The 15,988-nt window shown below is 47.1% G+C and overlaps 1 protein-coding gene across 1 annotated transcript in view; it reads left to right on the forward strand.

Moving 5' to 3' along the window:
* The window catches only part of LOC144824202 (dynein axonemal heavy chain 11-like), a 3,356,387-nt gene that overhangs the window by 210,340 nt on the left and 3,130,059 nt on the right, over window positions 1-15,988 (forward strand). The window contains exon 10 of the mRNA XM_078683354.1: window positions 6,969-7,202. Within this exon, the coding sequence (XP_078539480.1) occupies window positions 6,969-7,202 (234 nt within the window). The remainder of the gene's footprint in view (window positions 1-6,968; window positions 7,203-15,988) is intronic.

Genomic DNA, 15,988 nt, shown 5'->3' on the forward strand with positions numbered 1-15,988 from the left:
TAGCTGCACCCGCCGAAATCTCGCCGATATGCCCACTTCCCTAGGTGACGCCAGCGCTTCGTTCCACTCGGATTCGTCCATTTCCCCTATGTCTTCCACCCATTTGGCTCTCAGTTTTACCGTTGGATCTGCTAGGTTATTAAGCAATTTACGATAAGTGAGCGATGTTGCCCGCTCCTGCATGTAATCTGTGAGTAGACGATCTTCAAGGGGAGATGCCTCCGGGACCTCCGTGTCACGTGGGATGGCTGCTAGCAGCGCGTGCCGCACCTGAACGTATCAAAACAATTCCGTGGGTCGCAGCTCATATTGCTGTCGCAGCTGGTCAAAAGGGATCACTGTGCCTTTTTCCCATAGATCTCCCACCGTGGATAAACCAATGTTTTCCCAAAATGTAAATCCCTTACTGCGTCTCAGGGTACCCAGGGCTCGTGTGTCCCACAAGGGGGTGAGTTTCGTGAGTCTCCCTTTCCACCCCAGTTTTGCCTGTGCCATATGCCACAGTGATGCAGTTAGCTTCGTGGGGCCCATGAGTGTATGTATTCTTCGTCGGTCATAAAGCGGCGCTAGTATGCTGTTAGTACCCAATTGCACCCTGTCAGCCTTGTATGCCGGGTCTTCCTGAGGCGCATGCAGCCACTGGTTAATGGGCTTCAGTTGTGCGGCCCAGTAGTACAATTGCAGATTCGGCAACGCAATCCCTCCATCATACCACCCCCTGTGCAGCTTTGCCTGAGCTATGCGTGCCGGGCGATTGTTCCACATGAGACAAGCCACCATCGCAGACACCCGCCTGAAGTACCCCGGTGCCACCGGATATGGCGTATTTTCTAGGATGTACAAGAACCGGGGCAGTGACATCATCTTGTAAAGCGCCGCTCTGCCCAACAATGTCAGCGGCAGCGCTGCCCAGAATTTGACGTCTTGTTTCAATCGTTCAAACGGCGGTTGTAGATTCTTCTGAAAGAACTCAGTTGGATCCCTAGTGACACAGACACCCTGGTATCGAAAGGAGGTCCCTGCCATTATCAAGGGACAGTCTTCGCTTAGCGTAGGGGGCGGGCCCCGTAGGACATATATCTCTGACTTCGCCCAGTTCAGAGTGTGCCCGATACACTCCCCTGTTCGTCGCACAGCGCCAGCAGCGCCGGTATACTGCTCTCCGGCTTCGTCAGGTACACCAGCATATCGTCCGCGTACAGGGATATGCGGTCTTTCCACCCCTCCGCCCAGGTCATCCCCTTCAGTAATGGAGTAGAACGTATCAGAGTCACCAAAGGTTCCAGTGCAATAGCAAAAAGTAGCGGCGACAGAGGGCAACCTTGACGGGTCCCTCGCTCTAGCCGAAATGTTCGAGAAATATGGCAGTTCGCCACCACCTGTGCTACTGGTTTACTGTATAGTAACCGGACCCAAGCAGCAAATTTAGGACCAAATCCCATGTGTGCCAGGACCTCGAATAGATAGTTCCACTTCACCATATCAAATACCATCTTAGCGTCAAGCGCCATTATAACCGCCTGTTCCGATAAGCAGTCCGCTCTGGCCAACACCCCGTGCACCCTGCGCAGGTTGAGGGCGGTGTTCCTGTGTGGCATAAAACCGGACTGGTCGGGGTGAATAAGTTGTGGGAGGTGCCCGATCAGTCGGGTGGCAAGTAGCTTAGCCAAAATTTTAACCTCAGCGTTGAGAAGGGAAATAGGGCGATACGATGTGCACTCTTCCGGCGTTTTTCCGGGCTTGGGGATCGCAACGATGGTCGCCGTCCGTTGATCTAACGGAAGTTCGGCCTTCCCCAGACTATCTGTGTACATAGCCAAAAAGGGTCCACTGAGTCCCTCCGAGGCTGCCTGATACCACTCTATCGGGATTCCATTCGGTCCCGATGCCTTACCCGTCTTCACTGCATGAATGGCCCTTTGTATTTCCTCCTCTGTGATGTCTGCCTCTAATTCCGCGACTGCTTCCGGCGGCAGTGTTGGAGTGGGGATAGAACCTAGCGCTGTACGGGCCTCCTCTACTGACACTTCCCTGGCCGGAGTATACACTCCCTCAAAATAATCGGCAAGGGTCTCCACTATCTCTTCGGGGCTCGTGTGTACCAACCCCTGCTTATCGCAAATCCGCTGTATACCCCTGGCATTACCTCCTCTCTTGTCTAGCCAGGCCAGCATTCTCCCTGCCTTATCTCCTATATCTTAGATTCTATGGGCCGTCTCTACTGTCTGAGTCACTGACTGTTGCTTCAAGTGTTCCCTATATTGCTGTTGCCTTAGGAGCAAGTCGTTGACGTGTCAGGCGTGGGGCTCGCCTCATGTGCCACTGTTGCGTCATGTAGGGCCAACTCCAGCTCGGACAGTTCACGCTGTCGTTCTCTTTTATGGCCTGTTATGGACGTGATAGCCTGTCCCCGTAGCACCGCCTTATACGCCTCCCACAAGACAGCAGGGGACTGCACTGATTCGGTATTCTCAGCAAAATAATGCAATGTCGCCACTTTAAGTGCCTTCCGCACCTTGGGAGCCTTGAGGTATGATGCGTGAAGTGGGTAAATTCTCCTACGTGATTTCTCCTGCGTGGACATTGTAAGTGTGACCGGGGAATGGTCTAATATCCCCCTAGGGTGTATGTCTACAGTGTCTACGTGTTGCAACCCGCCACCCAGCGCTAAGAAATAGTCGATTCGTGACAGACTATTATGGACTGTGGAGTGGTACGTGTACTGCCTCGCTGAAGGGTGTGTGTGGCGCCATGTGTCAACCAAGCCCATCGCGGTCAAGAATCTCTGAAATCGGGAAGGACCACCAGTCTGAGGCACCGCCGGGAACCTATCTACCAGTGTGTCCACTGTGGCATTAAAGTCCCCTCCGAGTATTATGTCCCCTTCTGGTAGGTCTAGTAAAAAATCACCCAGCGCTGGCGGCGTGACCGAGTGTAGTGCTGGGGGGATGTATACCGCCACCACGTTTAGGAGCCTCCCCTCCCACTGCCCCTGGAGCGCAGCAAAGCATCCCTGTGTGTCTACCTTAGTGCTTAATGTGATGAACTGCGCCGATTTCTTAATTAATATGCCCGTGCCCCTTGAACCCGTTGTAAACTCCGAATGTACCGCCATTCTGTATCCTTTCCTATCGAGAGCCTTGGCTGCCCCCCAGTGAGGTGTGTTTCCTGGAGAAGCACCAAATCCGGTCCCTGCCTCTTGACCGCGTTTATCACCAATCCCCTTTTAATCTTATCACCCAGCCCTCTTACATTCCATGACATGAGTCAGAAAGACGCTACCTTCGATCTCCGTACCCCCTCCTCAGCTGTACTCATTTGGGAGTCGTGTATGGACTGCTCCATGCCTAATGTATTGGAAACCGGGTCTTATTTCTGGGGTGTACCCGCCTTGTGTATATCTCAAACAGTACAGGCTGAAATTTGCAATAATTGACCTTACTTGTGGAACTTCAGAAACTTCCAAACAAACCCCCCCTGCCTCCCCCCTCCCTGCCTCCCTGCTAAACGGGCTCACAACCGCCCGCCTCCCCAACATAGCAGAGTGCTTAACCCATCCCTTGAACAGTGTACTTGCGCGCTGGGGTGGAGTGTCTTCCGGAGCAGGCGGCATCCCTGCCCTCCTTCGAGCTCCCCAGGCCAGTGTCCAGGTGCGCCCATTCAGTAAATTTCTTCAACGGACAGCACGGCAGCTAACACCGGGAGTTCAGGATTCTACACCCCCCTCCGCACCCAAGGATTCATGCGTTGGAGACCTGTTCACGCCACCTCTGCCTCACATTTGCAAACCCGCTTGGCTGTTCTCTCGGTGGTTTCGGTTACTTCTGTGTGGGCGGTGGGGTTGCCCTGCGGTCCTCCATCCCTCCAACCAGTCCTGAGCCGCTTCCGGCATTTCAAAGAACCAGACCTTGTCCTCCGCTACCACTCTAAACCGCGCTGGGAACAGCATGGAGTACGACAGTTCTTTTGCCCGCAGCGCCCTCTTGACATCCAGGAAAGTTCTCCTTCGGCGCGCCACCTCAGCAGTGTAGTCTGGGAAGAAGGCAACCTTGGAATTTTGGATCTGGATGGCTGGAGACACCCTTGCAGCCTGAAGAATTGCGTCACGGTCGCGAAAATTAAAGAGTCTCGCCAGGATCGGTCTCGGGGGGGGGGCTCCTATTTTTGGTTTGCCACCAGGTACTCTGTGGGCCCTCTCCACCGAGAAAAAGTGCGAGAGGCCCTTGGGGTTTAAGTGCGTCTTTATCAGTTCCTCCACATAGAGGTCCATTGCGCCTTTATCTTCCAATTCCGGAACCCCCAATATCCGGACGTTGTTCCTCCTCGAGCGCCCCTCCTGATCGTCCAGCTTGTCCCTGAGCGATTTATTTTCTGCCACCACCTTCTCCATTGCCACTTGCAGTTCCGACACGTCTTCCACTAAAGATTTCGGCACCACCTCCATTTGTTTCACTCTCTCATTCATTTTTGAAAGTCCGCCCTGATCAGGGTGACCTCAGTGGCCGTGGTTCCCACTGTAGCTTGTACCTGCGCCAGGGCACGCATTACATCTTCTAGCGATGCTTTTTTTGCCCCTTCTCCTTCTGGTGTCTTCCCTGTGGAGTTGCGGGGGTTCCGCCTGGGGAGGGTTGCTCTTATCGTAGGCGAACTTGTCAAGTTTGGACTGTGTTGAGGTGTGTTTAGAGCCCATGCCCGTCATGTTCGTGTCTGGATCCGCCTCGCCCCTTTGCTGTGCGTTTGCTGTGACCTGCGGATCCTCCTGCGGTCCACCTACCCTCCTTTCCGACCGCAACCTCCGGGTCGTTCGAAGCCCCTTGCTTGCCAGTGCTAGACGCGGGATGAGCACGCACAATGGGACTCACGCAGGGTTCACAAGGAGTGCGCCACAGTGTCACTGCGTCCTTTTGATGTGGGGCCCCCAACAGCGCCCTCGTGTTATCGGGCTCTCAAATGGCCGGATTTCCGTCCACAATGGCCGCCTCCGCCCGTGCTTCCCCTCCGGACCCCTCCGCGATGCGGCTGAGCCCCAGTCGGGTATTCACTGCCCTTCAGACGGGGCACGCAGCCAGGACTCCCAGGCCCCCTATCGCCGCACTGCAGGCCTCGCTGTTGTTCTCTCGCTCTTCAGGGCGGTGTCCAGGCGTAACCCACTCTCGGCACGTTGCTGCCCGATGCCGTCGCACCGTGGGGCCGGATGTGAGGCCGGGCCCCCCGAGTCTGCGAACCCGTCTATCGGGCCAATGGATAGAGCGGCGGTCCCCCGCCCTCCTCCACTACCAGGGTGTCGCAGGTCACACCCAACACCCCCTCACCATTGACTTAGCAGGTGGGGGGGAAGTAGCAGCGCTGCCGTTCCCCTCCGTCGGCCTCCGACCTTCCGCTGGGTCGTTTCTGGATACCGATGCGGGTACCACAGCACTCCCGCTCCGTTCTCGGAGCCTCCAAGCTGCGCCGCCGCTTCTTTGCCGCCCGACGGGCCCCCGCTGAGATCGGTCTCCGTCGCCGATCTTCCAGTCGGCGGCCGACGTCCTATGGGTCCCTCCGCTGCCAGTCTTACTCGGGCATTTACATCGTGCGCTGACTTCCTGCACTGGGGTCCCGCCGCACCCCCACTTCCGCCCGGCCAATCACTGTGGGACAGTCCGCTGCTTGCAGTCGCCTGCAGGCCTCGCCGCGCAGGGTTTCTTCACAGCACTTCCCGGTGTCAGACGGCATTCAGACTTTCCCTGCTGGGCACCACTCGGTCCTCGACCCGGTTCGCCCCTACGGAGTGATTATGTTAACGGATATAGGTACAGGATTGCCGGGGGATGCCGCCTCTCTCCTGGAGCCTCGCTGTTAAGCTGCCGCCATGATCGGCTGCTAGCCACGCCCCCCACATTTTTCATTTTTGAGACATAGTTGGTAAATGGCAAGGACCGATTTTAGGATTTAGTCATTCTTTTCTGTGGCATCTAAAAGAATGTTCCAGGTTTCTATTTTCAAAGGAGTTATTTCTTCTAATAATGTGTTACTTTTTCACTTAGCATGTCTTAACAGGATGTCCATCATACCATATAATGTATTATATAAATATGACTCCAACTTATTAGTAAGCTCTCACTTAGACCCTCACAGGTTTGAAAACTAAGAATCTGGAGCCCACTTTGTTTTCAGTGAATTATTTTAAGGTAATTGCTTACCATCAGCAAGCGAATTCCTGTTTCTTAATCATCTAATACTCTTTCACATAATATATCTCATGTTGTTCTTGGCATACTCTACAAGTTCTCTTGTCTCTGCCCATATAATGGTTATTAATTCTACCTATTTGAGCTTGGAATGAGCCTTTTTTCTTAAGAGCGGCTAAATATGAGATATGTCCCTCTCTGAACACCTTATTCAACCAACACAATGCTACAACTTTCTATTCATGTTGTAGACCATGCAGGATCTGGATTTGTATTTTTAACTCCTTGCAGTCTTGAAAAGGTTAACATAGGAACAACGCACATGCCGGCTAGTCTTTTGTTAATCCTTGGTGGGCTATACAAGTTCAACACTTCTACGACACATTTACCATAAGAACTTGCAAACTAGAACTGTCAATAATCAATAGGAAAACTTAACAAAACTGAACATTGGAAGAGAGTTGACCTTTTGGAGACATTGCTGTAAAATAAGGTTTCATTAAACAAGATTGATCTATGCAAAATATGATACATATAATGTCATGCTTCACATAAACTGTAAATATGTTTTAAATAAAAACAGAACAAAATCTTTGTAAGTTGTCTTAAATTCAATCACTGTTGAGTGGTATGCTACCTTATTTTATATGCTCTTCGGGTAAGAACAGTGCTCAGATGGTATTGTGAGCCTATATCTTCAGATGAGTAACACAAATCCTCTGCTTTTATGAACTGTTGTCAGAGAATAGGAGGCAAGGCAACATGTTGATGGAACTTTATTGTTTATTTTTAAAACAGTCTTTTGCTTACCTAATTCCTGAAGAAATATTTAAAATGGACCTGGAAGAAGGAATGGAAAAAGTACAACAAACAATACAGGTCTTTATAAGTTTTAAAAGGACATTCTCTACATATAAGGATAAGGTTGCTTGCAACTTTATGAAAATAGAAAAAGTAAAACTCTGGGACTTTCCATCTCATCTCATATTTTCTCGATTTGACAAAATCAACGAAAGACTGATAAATATTGAGGTAAGATGGTATTCAATGTATTTGTTTGTTAACGTAACCCTAAAAAAGCATGCTGCACAGTACAGTGCTTAGACAGTGAAAGCATGCCACTTTTGTTTGCTTCAACTTATTTACTTCAACTTATTTATGCAAACTGTCCTCTGTAGAAGATTGGGAAAAGGTGCAAGGGGAATCGTTGCATGAAACATGCAAAAGGCTTTATCGCGGGACTAGTTGTAGTTGTTTGTAATCACCTGAATTTCAATGTGATATTGCTTTTACTTAAATTTGTGGGCAACTAGTACTGTACTTGCCACTATCATAAAGAACAATTGTCATATATTTGGCTACCTCTATCAAATCTAAACATGTTGTTTGTAAAATTCCCTTTGAACGGGTGGTCCTTTGGAAATCCTTTGTGTCCTTCTGTCAGACAGAGAATATGCAAACCATCCTCATTTATGTTTTCAGGTGCTAAATTCTACATATTGATATATCTGGAAACCCAGCATCTCCGTGTTTGTCCTCTTGTTGTCAAAATCAGAGTGCTTACACTGGGGTTCGAATAAATGAATGAACTATTAAATATTTTCATCTAACCAAATTAAACCACTGTGATCATGAGGTTCTGTGTATTCCACCATACAGGTGGAACATAGCATACATATGCACTGCAAATGGTATTTTTGGCTTAGAAATTGAAAGATGATGTGCATACCCAGCCTGGGGTGCAATATTCCTGCTGGATTCATTATCCTGAAATTCTTTTTTTTGCTCCCAGTAGTTTGATGTTCTTGCACTGAGGGCTGTGTTCTCTTCAATTCTTTCCAGTATACCAGGGCATTTTTTGGTGGGTGTGAGTTTTAGGTCCTCCCTACCTGTTCCCACCATCCCCTTACTTATGTGGGGGGAGGTACTTTTGAACTTAAACTTCTATAAACCTATGTGTATTTAGCATTCTTTTTCAGTTAGGATGTTTAAACATCAGTTTTGGTGGTTGGACATCTTCAGAATCCAGTGAGCAAAGTATTCTAAGTAAAATTAATTATCAAGCAGGTCGTTGGGTCTAGAGTTCTTTTTTATTCTGGGCAGATCTGTGAGGCCATAGAACACAACCCTTACAAATAGAGGGAGATATGATCTTGCAAAAGGTTAATCCATCTTCACCTTGAGGAACATTTTCAACTTAATAGTTGGCTAGCTTGTAAAGGCTCATGGGTGAACTAAAATCGTGTTTGTTCCTGAGTTGATTAAAGGGTCTAACACTCTGTGCTATCTCCAGGCACCTACATGACCTAGCATCAGGTCTTGTCCTAGGATGCTTGTATAGTCTAAGGCTTGTGTTCATCTTAACATGGTTCAAAAAGCCTAAAATAGCAGCAGGCACATTTACCATTCACTACTCTTCATGCCTGGCTCTGTCATCACACATGGAATATGTAAGAAATTGGGGTATTGGTTGAGGGGGTTGGAACCCTACTCAAGGAACAACCACAATCCTTGCCAGGGTGAACCACAAAAGTCACTCAATTAACCTGTGCTTACCCTTGTAGTATCCTGGCTCAAAAGAAGTCAGGCTTAACTTAGAGGCACTATGGGCTAGATGTACAAAGCTTTTTTGTGCTTGCAAACAGCCCGATTCATAGAATCGGGCCATTTACAACTGCAAAAAAGACATTTTATTGTACAGAGCTCAAGTTGCGTTTCAGTCACCTATCACCAAATCGCAAATTGGGTTGGCAAGCTGGTATTAGGAAGATGCATGTTTAGGGCACCCCTTCCTAATACCAAATCTCAGAAATACGTGTGAATGTTCTGCAACCGAAATGTGGTATCAAAACATTTGCATTTTACCACCTACTTCAAGTAGGTGGTAACCCATCCGCCAATAGACCACTGCCTGCTCTCAAAAAATGAAAATAAAACATTTCCTTTTCTTTTTTGAAACACATCCCATTTTCCTTTAAGGAATATTAGCTGGATTTAAAAATAAAAGTGCTTTATTGAAAAGCAATCACAGACATGGTGGTCTGCTGACCCCAGCATGCTACCATTCCTGTGATTTTTGCAATTCCCAATGGGTCGCAAACTGAGATCTAGCTCATGAATATTAATAAGGTGGGTCTATTTACGACCCGCTGGGAATCACAGAAAGTGTAAAGCATACTTTTGTATATTGGAGTTTGTGATTACCAAATAGCGAATCATAAAAGTTAGCTATTTGGTAATTATAGACGTTTAGTAATGTACATCTGGCCCTAAGTTGAGTATGTATGCAACACAAAAACAGTAATAAAGTGAAAACACAGCACAAGAAAAGTCTAACACCAATTTTGAAGAATAGACGAAAAGGAAGCATATAAAATGATCCTAAAACAAATTAAATCCAATTAGTAGAACCAAAGGTATGAACTTTTCAAGCTTTTTGGAAATCTAGCACCTAAAAGATCAAAGCACCAACCTTGGGTTTCAGGTCCCGCGAGACCAGGGCAAAGTAAAAAGTCAAGATTGACTGCGATGGAGCAAGGTTCGTATACACAAGGAGGATTGGGCCAGGTTTTTCTTACCTTTGGATTTAGAAGAAATTTTGAAGAAAAGTCCTGGAGAATGTATAGTTCTGCGGGGTAAGGCAGAAGGCTGTGTCCGGGGAGAAGTCGGCATCATGTAGTGCTGGAGGAGATCACGGTGAAGCTGTCAATGATGGAGGGTGAAAGCTCTGAGTAGGAGCAGCTAGATTTCCAGGCTGAGGAAGTCGTTGATGTGGAGCCTTTCGCTGTTGAGCCTTGTGAAGATTTTTACCTTCAGACTTAGACAACTTTATGGAAGTCAAAAACCTCCAGTGGTACAAAGCTGCGAGCTGTAGCCGAAGAGGGCTCCATGTTTCCGGATACCATCACTCGGAGGTGTTGCTGAATATAACTGGCTACTGTTGAGAGTATGAATAAACAAAAGAAATCCAACTAGTGCTGGGGAGGTTGAGTGATCAAATGGATAATGAAGCACTCATTGTTTTTAAAAATACCCCTCACACACCAACAGGCCCCTTGGTGTCATGCTTCATCATCGGGGTCTTCGCACCCCTCTATCGGGATGCGGCGTGCTGCGACCTACGGCTACGCGGGAGCACTACAGGTGTAGGCTATGTGTGGTGTCCAGTGTGTGGGTAATGTTTATAAGTGAGTAGGGTGTGCGGTGAAAGTTAAAAAGTACCTGGCACTAGAGTGAAAAAGAAGTTTTTATTCTGTGCTCTGGCTGGTACTGTTAAAAGAAAGTGCAGGGTGAGGTCTGACCTGTTATGTTGATGAACAGGACCTCTGGTGTGCTTTTTGTGTCGACATGTTTCGGAGACAAGCTCCTTCTTCAGGACAGGGGCACAAACTCCCTTCCCTACTCACGTCTTTTTTTACATAAAAAGTGTATTTACATAAAAAGTGAAAAATTTAAATTGGCTAAGTGTGCCTACAGCGGTCTGCTAGAGGCACAATGACCTGTAGAAAGACAAAAGACAAAAAATATGTCACCTAATGGTTACCCATGTAGCGGGTAGTTCAAGCAGGTGCAGTCACCTGGAACCTGACCATTTTGCTTATATTAAGCTTTGAAAAATAAAATAAACGACTCACAACACAAACAACATAAAACACATAGGATACTAGGTTTTTTTACTGTAAGTTCTTTCATACTTCTGAAGCTTAATTTGCTGGCTTCATGAGCAAGTGGGACGTCGGGGTGTTGCATCAATGGCTATCTGTAGTGAAGAATGAGGCATTTAACAATTCATTCTATTGCACTTACTTATTCAGATGGTTATAGGTTCTCATGGTCTAGCGCTGTTATTCGCCATTGATACTCACAGACTCTGGACGCTCTGGTCACCGTCTTGCCCCGCACGCTGCTCCGCTGATGTGGAGACAGGTAGCGGTGATCGTATATTTATAGCCCATTTCGTTAATTAGGCGGAAGCAAAGATCATCCCATGTATGGGTATTCCGTCCTGTGGCCATACAGGGCGTCTGTATGTTGCAAGCGAGGTAGCATGCGATCAGTGTCTGAGAGTGCCGCTAGTCGGTAGTGAGCATGCGCAGCCTCTTCACACTGATCTAAACAACATGCTTGCTCAGGAACTGTCCATGCTTCGCGCATGCGCAGTACATGTGCGCACGTCAGGTTAGGTGGCCACAGTGCGCGTGTGAGGTCTGTAGAGTCCCGATCTTATCTCGGTCTAGACGGAGAGACTAATGTGACTAACTATTGGCATCATGTTGCTTGATAGAATCCAGATTGCATAACGGCAATGTCCTAACCGGCAGGCTACCCTTGATCATCCCAGTGTGCGTGATATGATTGGGATTATGGTGGCATGGTTGTATTTCAAGGGCTGGGCGGTCGTCCAGTTAGGGGTGTATTTAAACAACGGACCATATGCATGTTTTCGTAGTCTCAGATACTTGGAAAAAGTGGACCTATTGAGTTTAATCCACCAAACCAATTTGTTAATGGTGCACAATCATTATTCAGTGGTCTCGTTATACAGACAATTGGCTCCATGGGACGTCATCGTTAAGCCCATGTAGATGGGTGCCCAGACGGAACACCCAACGTTGTTCCTTTTGAAAGAGGCCCACATCAGATGGTAGCTGTTCAATGATGGTCCATTTTAGATCGTTTACGCAATGCTGGGAGGTCAGGAAATGTGCAGCCATTTTAGTAGTACTCTTTTTACAACGTACATTGCTCTTATGTTCATTTATTCGCGTTTTTATGGCTCGTGTGGTCATGCCCACATACTCCAGATTGCATGGGCATTTTATGAGATAGATTACATTCCTTGAATTACAATTAGTGAACCTCCTTTGTTCCCATGTTGAGCCATTGCTGAAGTTAAGTCTGGTACTTTTCGTGGTGAGATGACAGCTGCTGCAATTCCCGCAAGGGTAATGTCCTTGGATACTCATTGTTGGTTGTGTTGGTATCATCGTCGTTTTTGGTCGTGTATTAACCAAAATGTCTTTGAGATTACGTCCCCTGCGGTGTGCAAACATCGGTTTTTCTAGGTTTAGTTCGCCGCATGTAAGTATTTTCCAATGCCTGTTAACTAATTTGGACACCTCATTAGACACCGTGTTGTACGTTGTGATGCAGGTGGGTCGTTTGTTCTCAGTAGGATCCTTGATTCGGTCCTCCAATAACGCCTCTCTGTTATTGTTTTTCGCCCTTTTGAACGCTTTATTAATAATCCTGTTCGGATATTCACGTGATTTCAGTTTCTCTTTCAAATCTTCCGCCTGTTTTTTAAATTGGCACAAATCTGTACAATTACGCCTTAGGCGTAAAAACTGCCCATATGGCAAGTTTTCACGCAGGTGTCGGGGGTGAAAACTGTCGTACCTCAATAAACAGTTTCTAGAAGTTGGCTTGAAATGAGTCGTGGTTTTCAACCTCCCTGACTCCGCATAAATGTTGAGGTCCAGAAACACCAGGGACTGGTTTGAAATAGTGATGGTGAATTTCAAAAAAGCGTTCTGGTTATTAAGCCATTCCAAAAAAGTCATTGCGGACAGATGATCACCTTCCCAAACCACCAGAATGTCGTCAATGTACCTCTTCCAGCATTTTATTTTGGACCTGTATGGATTCTGTTCATGCAGGATTTTGCTCGTCTCCAGGTGATGCACATAGAGACCAGCCAGGCTAGGAGCAAATGTGCTTCCCATGCTGGTCCCATGGCATTGTTGGTATATGGTGGTCTTATACTGAAAAAAGTTTTTTTGCAGTGCCATGGAGATGCATTCCAAAACCAATCCTCGAGGAGTTTGATACTTCCATGGTGTGGAGAAAAGCACCTCCTCGATTATTAGTAGTGTTTCGTCATGAGGGAGGCTGGTGTAAAGGCTCTCCACATCGAGTGAAAGTAGTAGCTGTGTATTTGGATCAAAAGTTGTATTTTGTAGGAGTTGTAAAACGGCCTTGGTGTCTTTTAAATAAGTACTGGTTGATTGCACTAGAGGTCTCAAAAAAGCGTCAGCGAATTTCGACAGAGGTTCTAATATCGAGCCGATGCCCGAGACTATTGGTCGGCCAGGTGGATGGTTAAGGTCCTTGTGGATTTTGGGAATGCTGTAAAAATAAGGGATGCGTGGTCTTTTCTGTGTTAGATATTCTCCTTCCTTTTTGCTTAACCAATCATGCGTTACGCCTTCCTCTACCATCCCACCAATTTTGATACGAAGGCTCTCCGTGGGGTCTTGTTGCAGTATCATGTAATTGCGTCTGTCCGATAGTAGTCTTAGACACTCGTTGTCATAGTATTCTATGGATTGTAACACAATGGCACCCCCCTTATCAGCTGGCTTAATGACTATGCTGGCATCTTCCGCTAGGGTTCTCAAGGCAAGTTGTTCTTCCTTTGTTGTGTTGTGGAAGGTGCGTGTGGATGAAACATCCAGTTTGTTGACATCCGTTAGCACCGCTCCAACTACCTCGATTCCTCCTGCCACCGCTGGAATTTGAGCTGGCGGTACTGTTGTCAGATGCATCACTATCTGTGTCATTTCTTGTAGAGACATAATCAGCTTTGGTGTATGGATAAGTCCCTTCAGGTGTAAATTTTTCTTTATCCTTAGCCAGTTTATTGAGCTTACTTTGTTTCAGTGTGAACTCGAACTCTGTCATTTGTTGGTTGAGTTCGTCTAGTCTGTTTTTGAGCTCGTCGGTTGACATATATGTGTTGAGTTTGACCTCAATCTTACCAATGTCAATTTTTAGTTCTTGTGTGATCCTGGTCCATACACCAAAGCTGATTATGTCTCTACAAGAAATGACACAGATAGTGATGCATCTGACAACAGTACCGCCAGCTCAAATTCCAGCGGTGGCAGGAGGAATCGCCAGAACCGAGGTAGTTGGAGACAGAGGAGACAACAGTTTCCAAGACAACGTGGGTGGAGAGGTTATCAACAACAGTACCCACCATACATGGGACCACCACTTTTCCAGCCATTCCAGTTTAATCACCCTACAGATGCCCAAGGTTTCCCACAATGGAACCAGGACTTCAATGGAGCCTTCTACGGTCAACAGCCTTTTTTAGGCTCCCGCCCGGGTACACGGGGGAGGAACCGGAAAGGCAACAATGTAACTTGGGAAGAGGCAGACCAAGGAAACCCCCGACAAACCAGGAGCATGACAGGCTCCCTGCCCAACCAAGCATCAACCAGCAACCAGAGAGGGACCTAGTTGTGAATTTAACATCCAAACCCCTAACAAATATTGAGCAGCAAGTACTGAACAAAGGTTTGGGCTTTGTACCGACACAGAGACCGGACATGTTTAAAGTGAACCTGGAAATGAAGGAATTTGTCCGAAAATTGAAACTTCAGGCCTTCTTTATGGACAAACCGACACCAGCCATGACAACCGATACAGGTTTGAGACCCAAGTCGACCTTTACCCCTCCCGATTCGGCACTCCCTATCGAGTTACTAGCTTTTGAAAAAGCGGTGCTAACGGATGTCAACAAACTGGATGTTTCATCCACACGCACCTTCCACAACACAACAAAGGAAGAACAACTTGCCTTGAGAACCCTAGCGGAAGATGCCAGCATAGTCATTAAGCCAGCTGATAAGGGGGGTGCCATTGTGTTACAATCCATAGAATACTATGACAACGAGTGTCTAAGACTACTATCGGACAGACGCAATTACATGATACTGCAACAAGACCCCACGGAGAGCCTTCGTATCAAAATTGGTGGGATGGTAGAGGAAGGCGTAACGCATGATTGGTTAAGCAAAAAGGAAGGAGAATTCCTAACACAGAAAAGACCACGCATCCCCAATTTTTACAGCATTCCCAAAATCCACAAGGACCTTAACCATCCACCTGGCCGACCAATAGTCTCGGGCATCGGCTCGATATTAGAACCTCTGTCGAAATTCGCTGACGCTTTTTTGAGACCTCTAGTGCAATCAACCAGTACTTATTTAAAAGACACCAAGGCCGTTTTACAACTCCTACAAAATACAACTTTTGATCCAAATACACAGCTACTACTTTCACTCGATGTGGAGAGCCTTTACACCAGCCTCCCTCATGACGAAACACTACTAATAATCGAGGAGGTGCTTTTCTCCACACCATGGAAGTATCAAACTCCTCGAGGATTGGTTTTGGAATGCATCTCCATGGCACTGCAAAAAAACACTTTTTTCAGTATAAGACCACCATATACCAACAATGCCATGGGACCAGCATGGGAAGCACATTTGCTCCTAGCCTGGCTGGTCTCTATGTGCATCACCTGGAGACGAGCAAAATCCTGCATGAACAGAATCCATACAGGTCCAAAATAAAATGCTGGAAGAGGTACATTGACGACATTCTGGTGGTTTGGGAAGGTGATCATCTGTCCGCAATGACTTTTTTGGAATGGCTTAATAACCAGAACGCTTTTTTGAAATTCACCATCACTATTTCAAACCAGTCCCTGGTGTTTCTGGACCTCAACATTTATGCGGAGTCAGGGAGGTTGAAAACCACGACTCATTTCAAGCCAACTTCTAGAAACTGTTTATTGAGGTACGACAGTTTTCACCCCCGACACCTGCGTGAAAACTTGCCATATGGGCAGTTTTTACGCCTAAGGCGTAATTGTACAGATTTGTGCCAATTTAAAAAACAGGCGGAAGATTTGAAAGAGAAACTGAAATCACGTGAATATCCGAACAGGATTATTAATAAAGCGTTCAAAAGGGCGAAAAACAATAACAGAGAGGCGTTATTGGAGGACCGAATCAAGGATCCTA

The sequence above is a fragment of the Lissotriton helveticus genome, chromosome 3_1 (genome assembly GCF_964261635.1).
Source record: "Lissotriton helveticus chromosome 3_1, aLisHel1.1, whole genome shotgun sequence".
Lineage (NCBI taxonomy): Eukaryota > Metazoa > Chordata > Amphibia > Caudata > Salamandridae > Lissotriton > Lissotriton helveticus.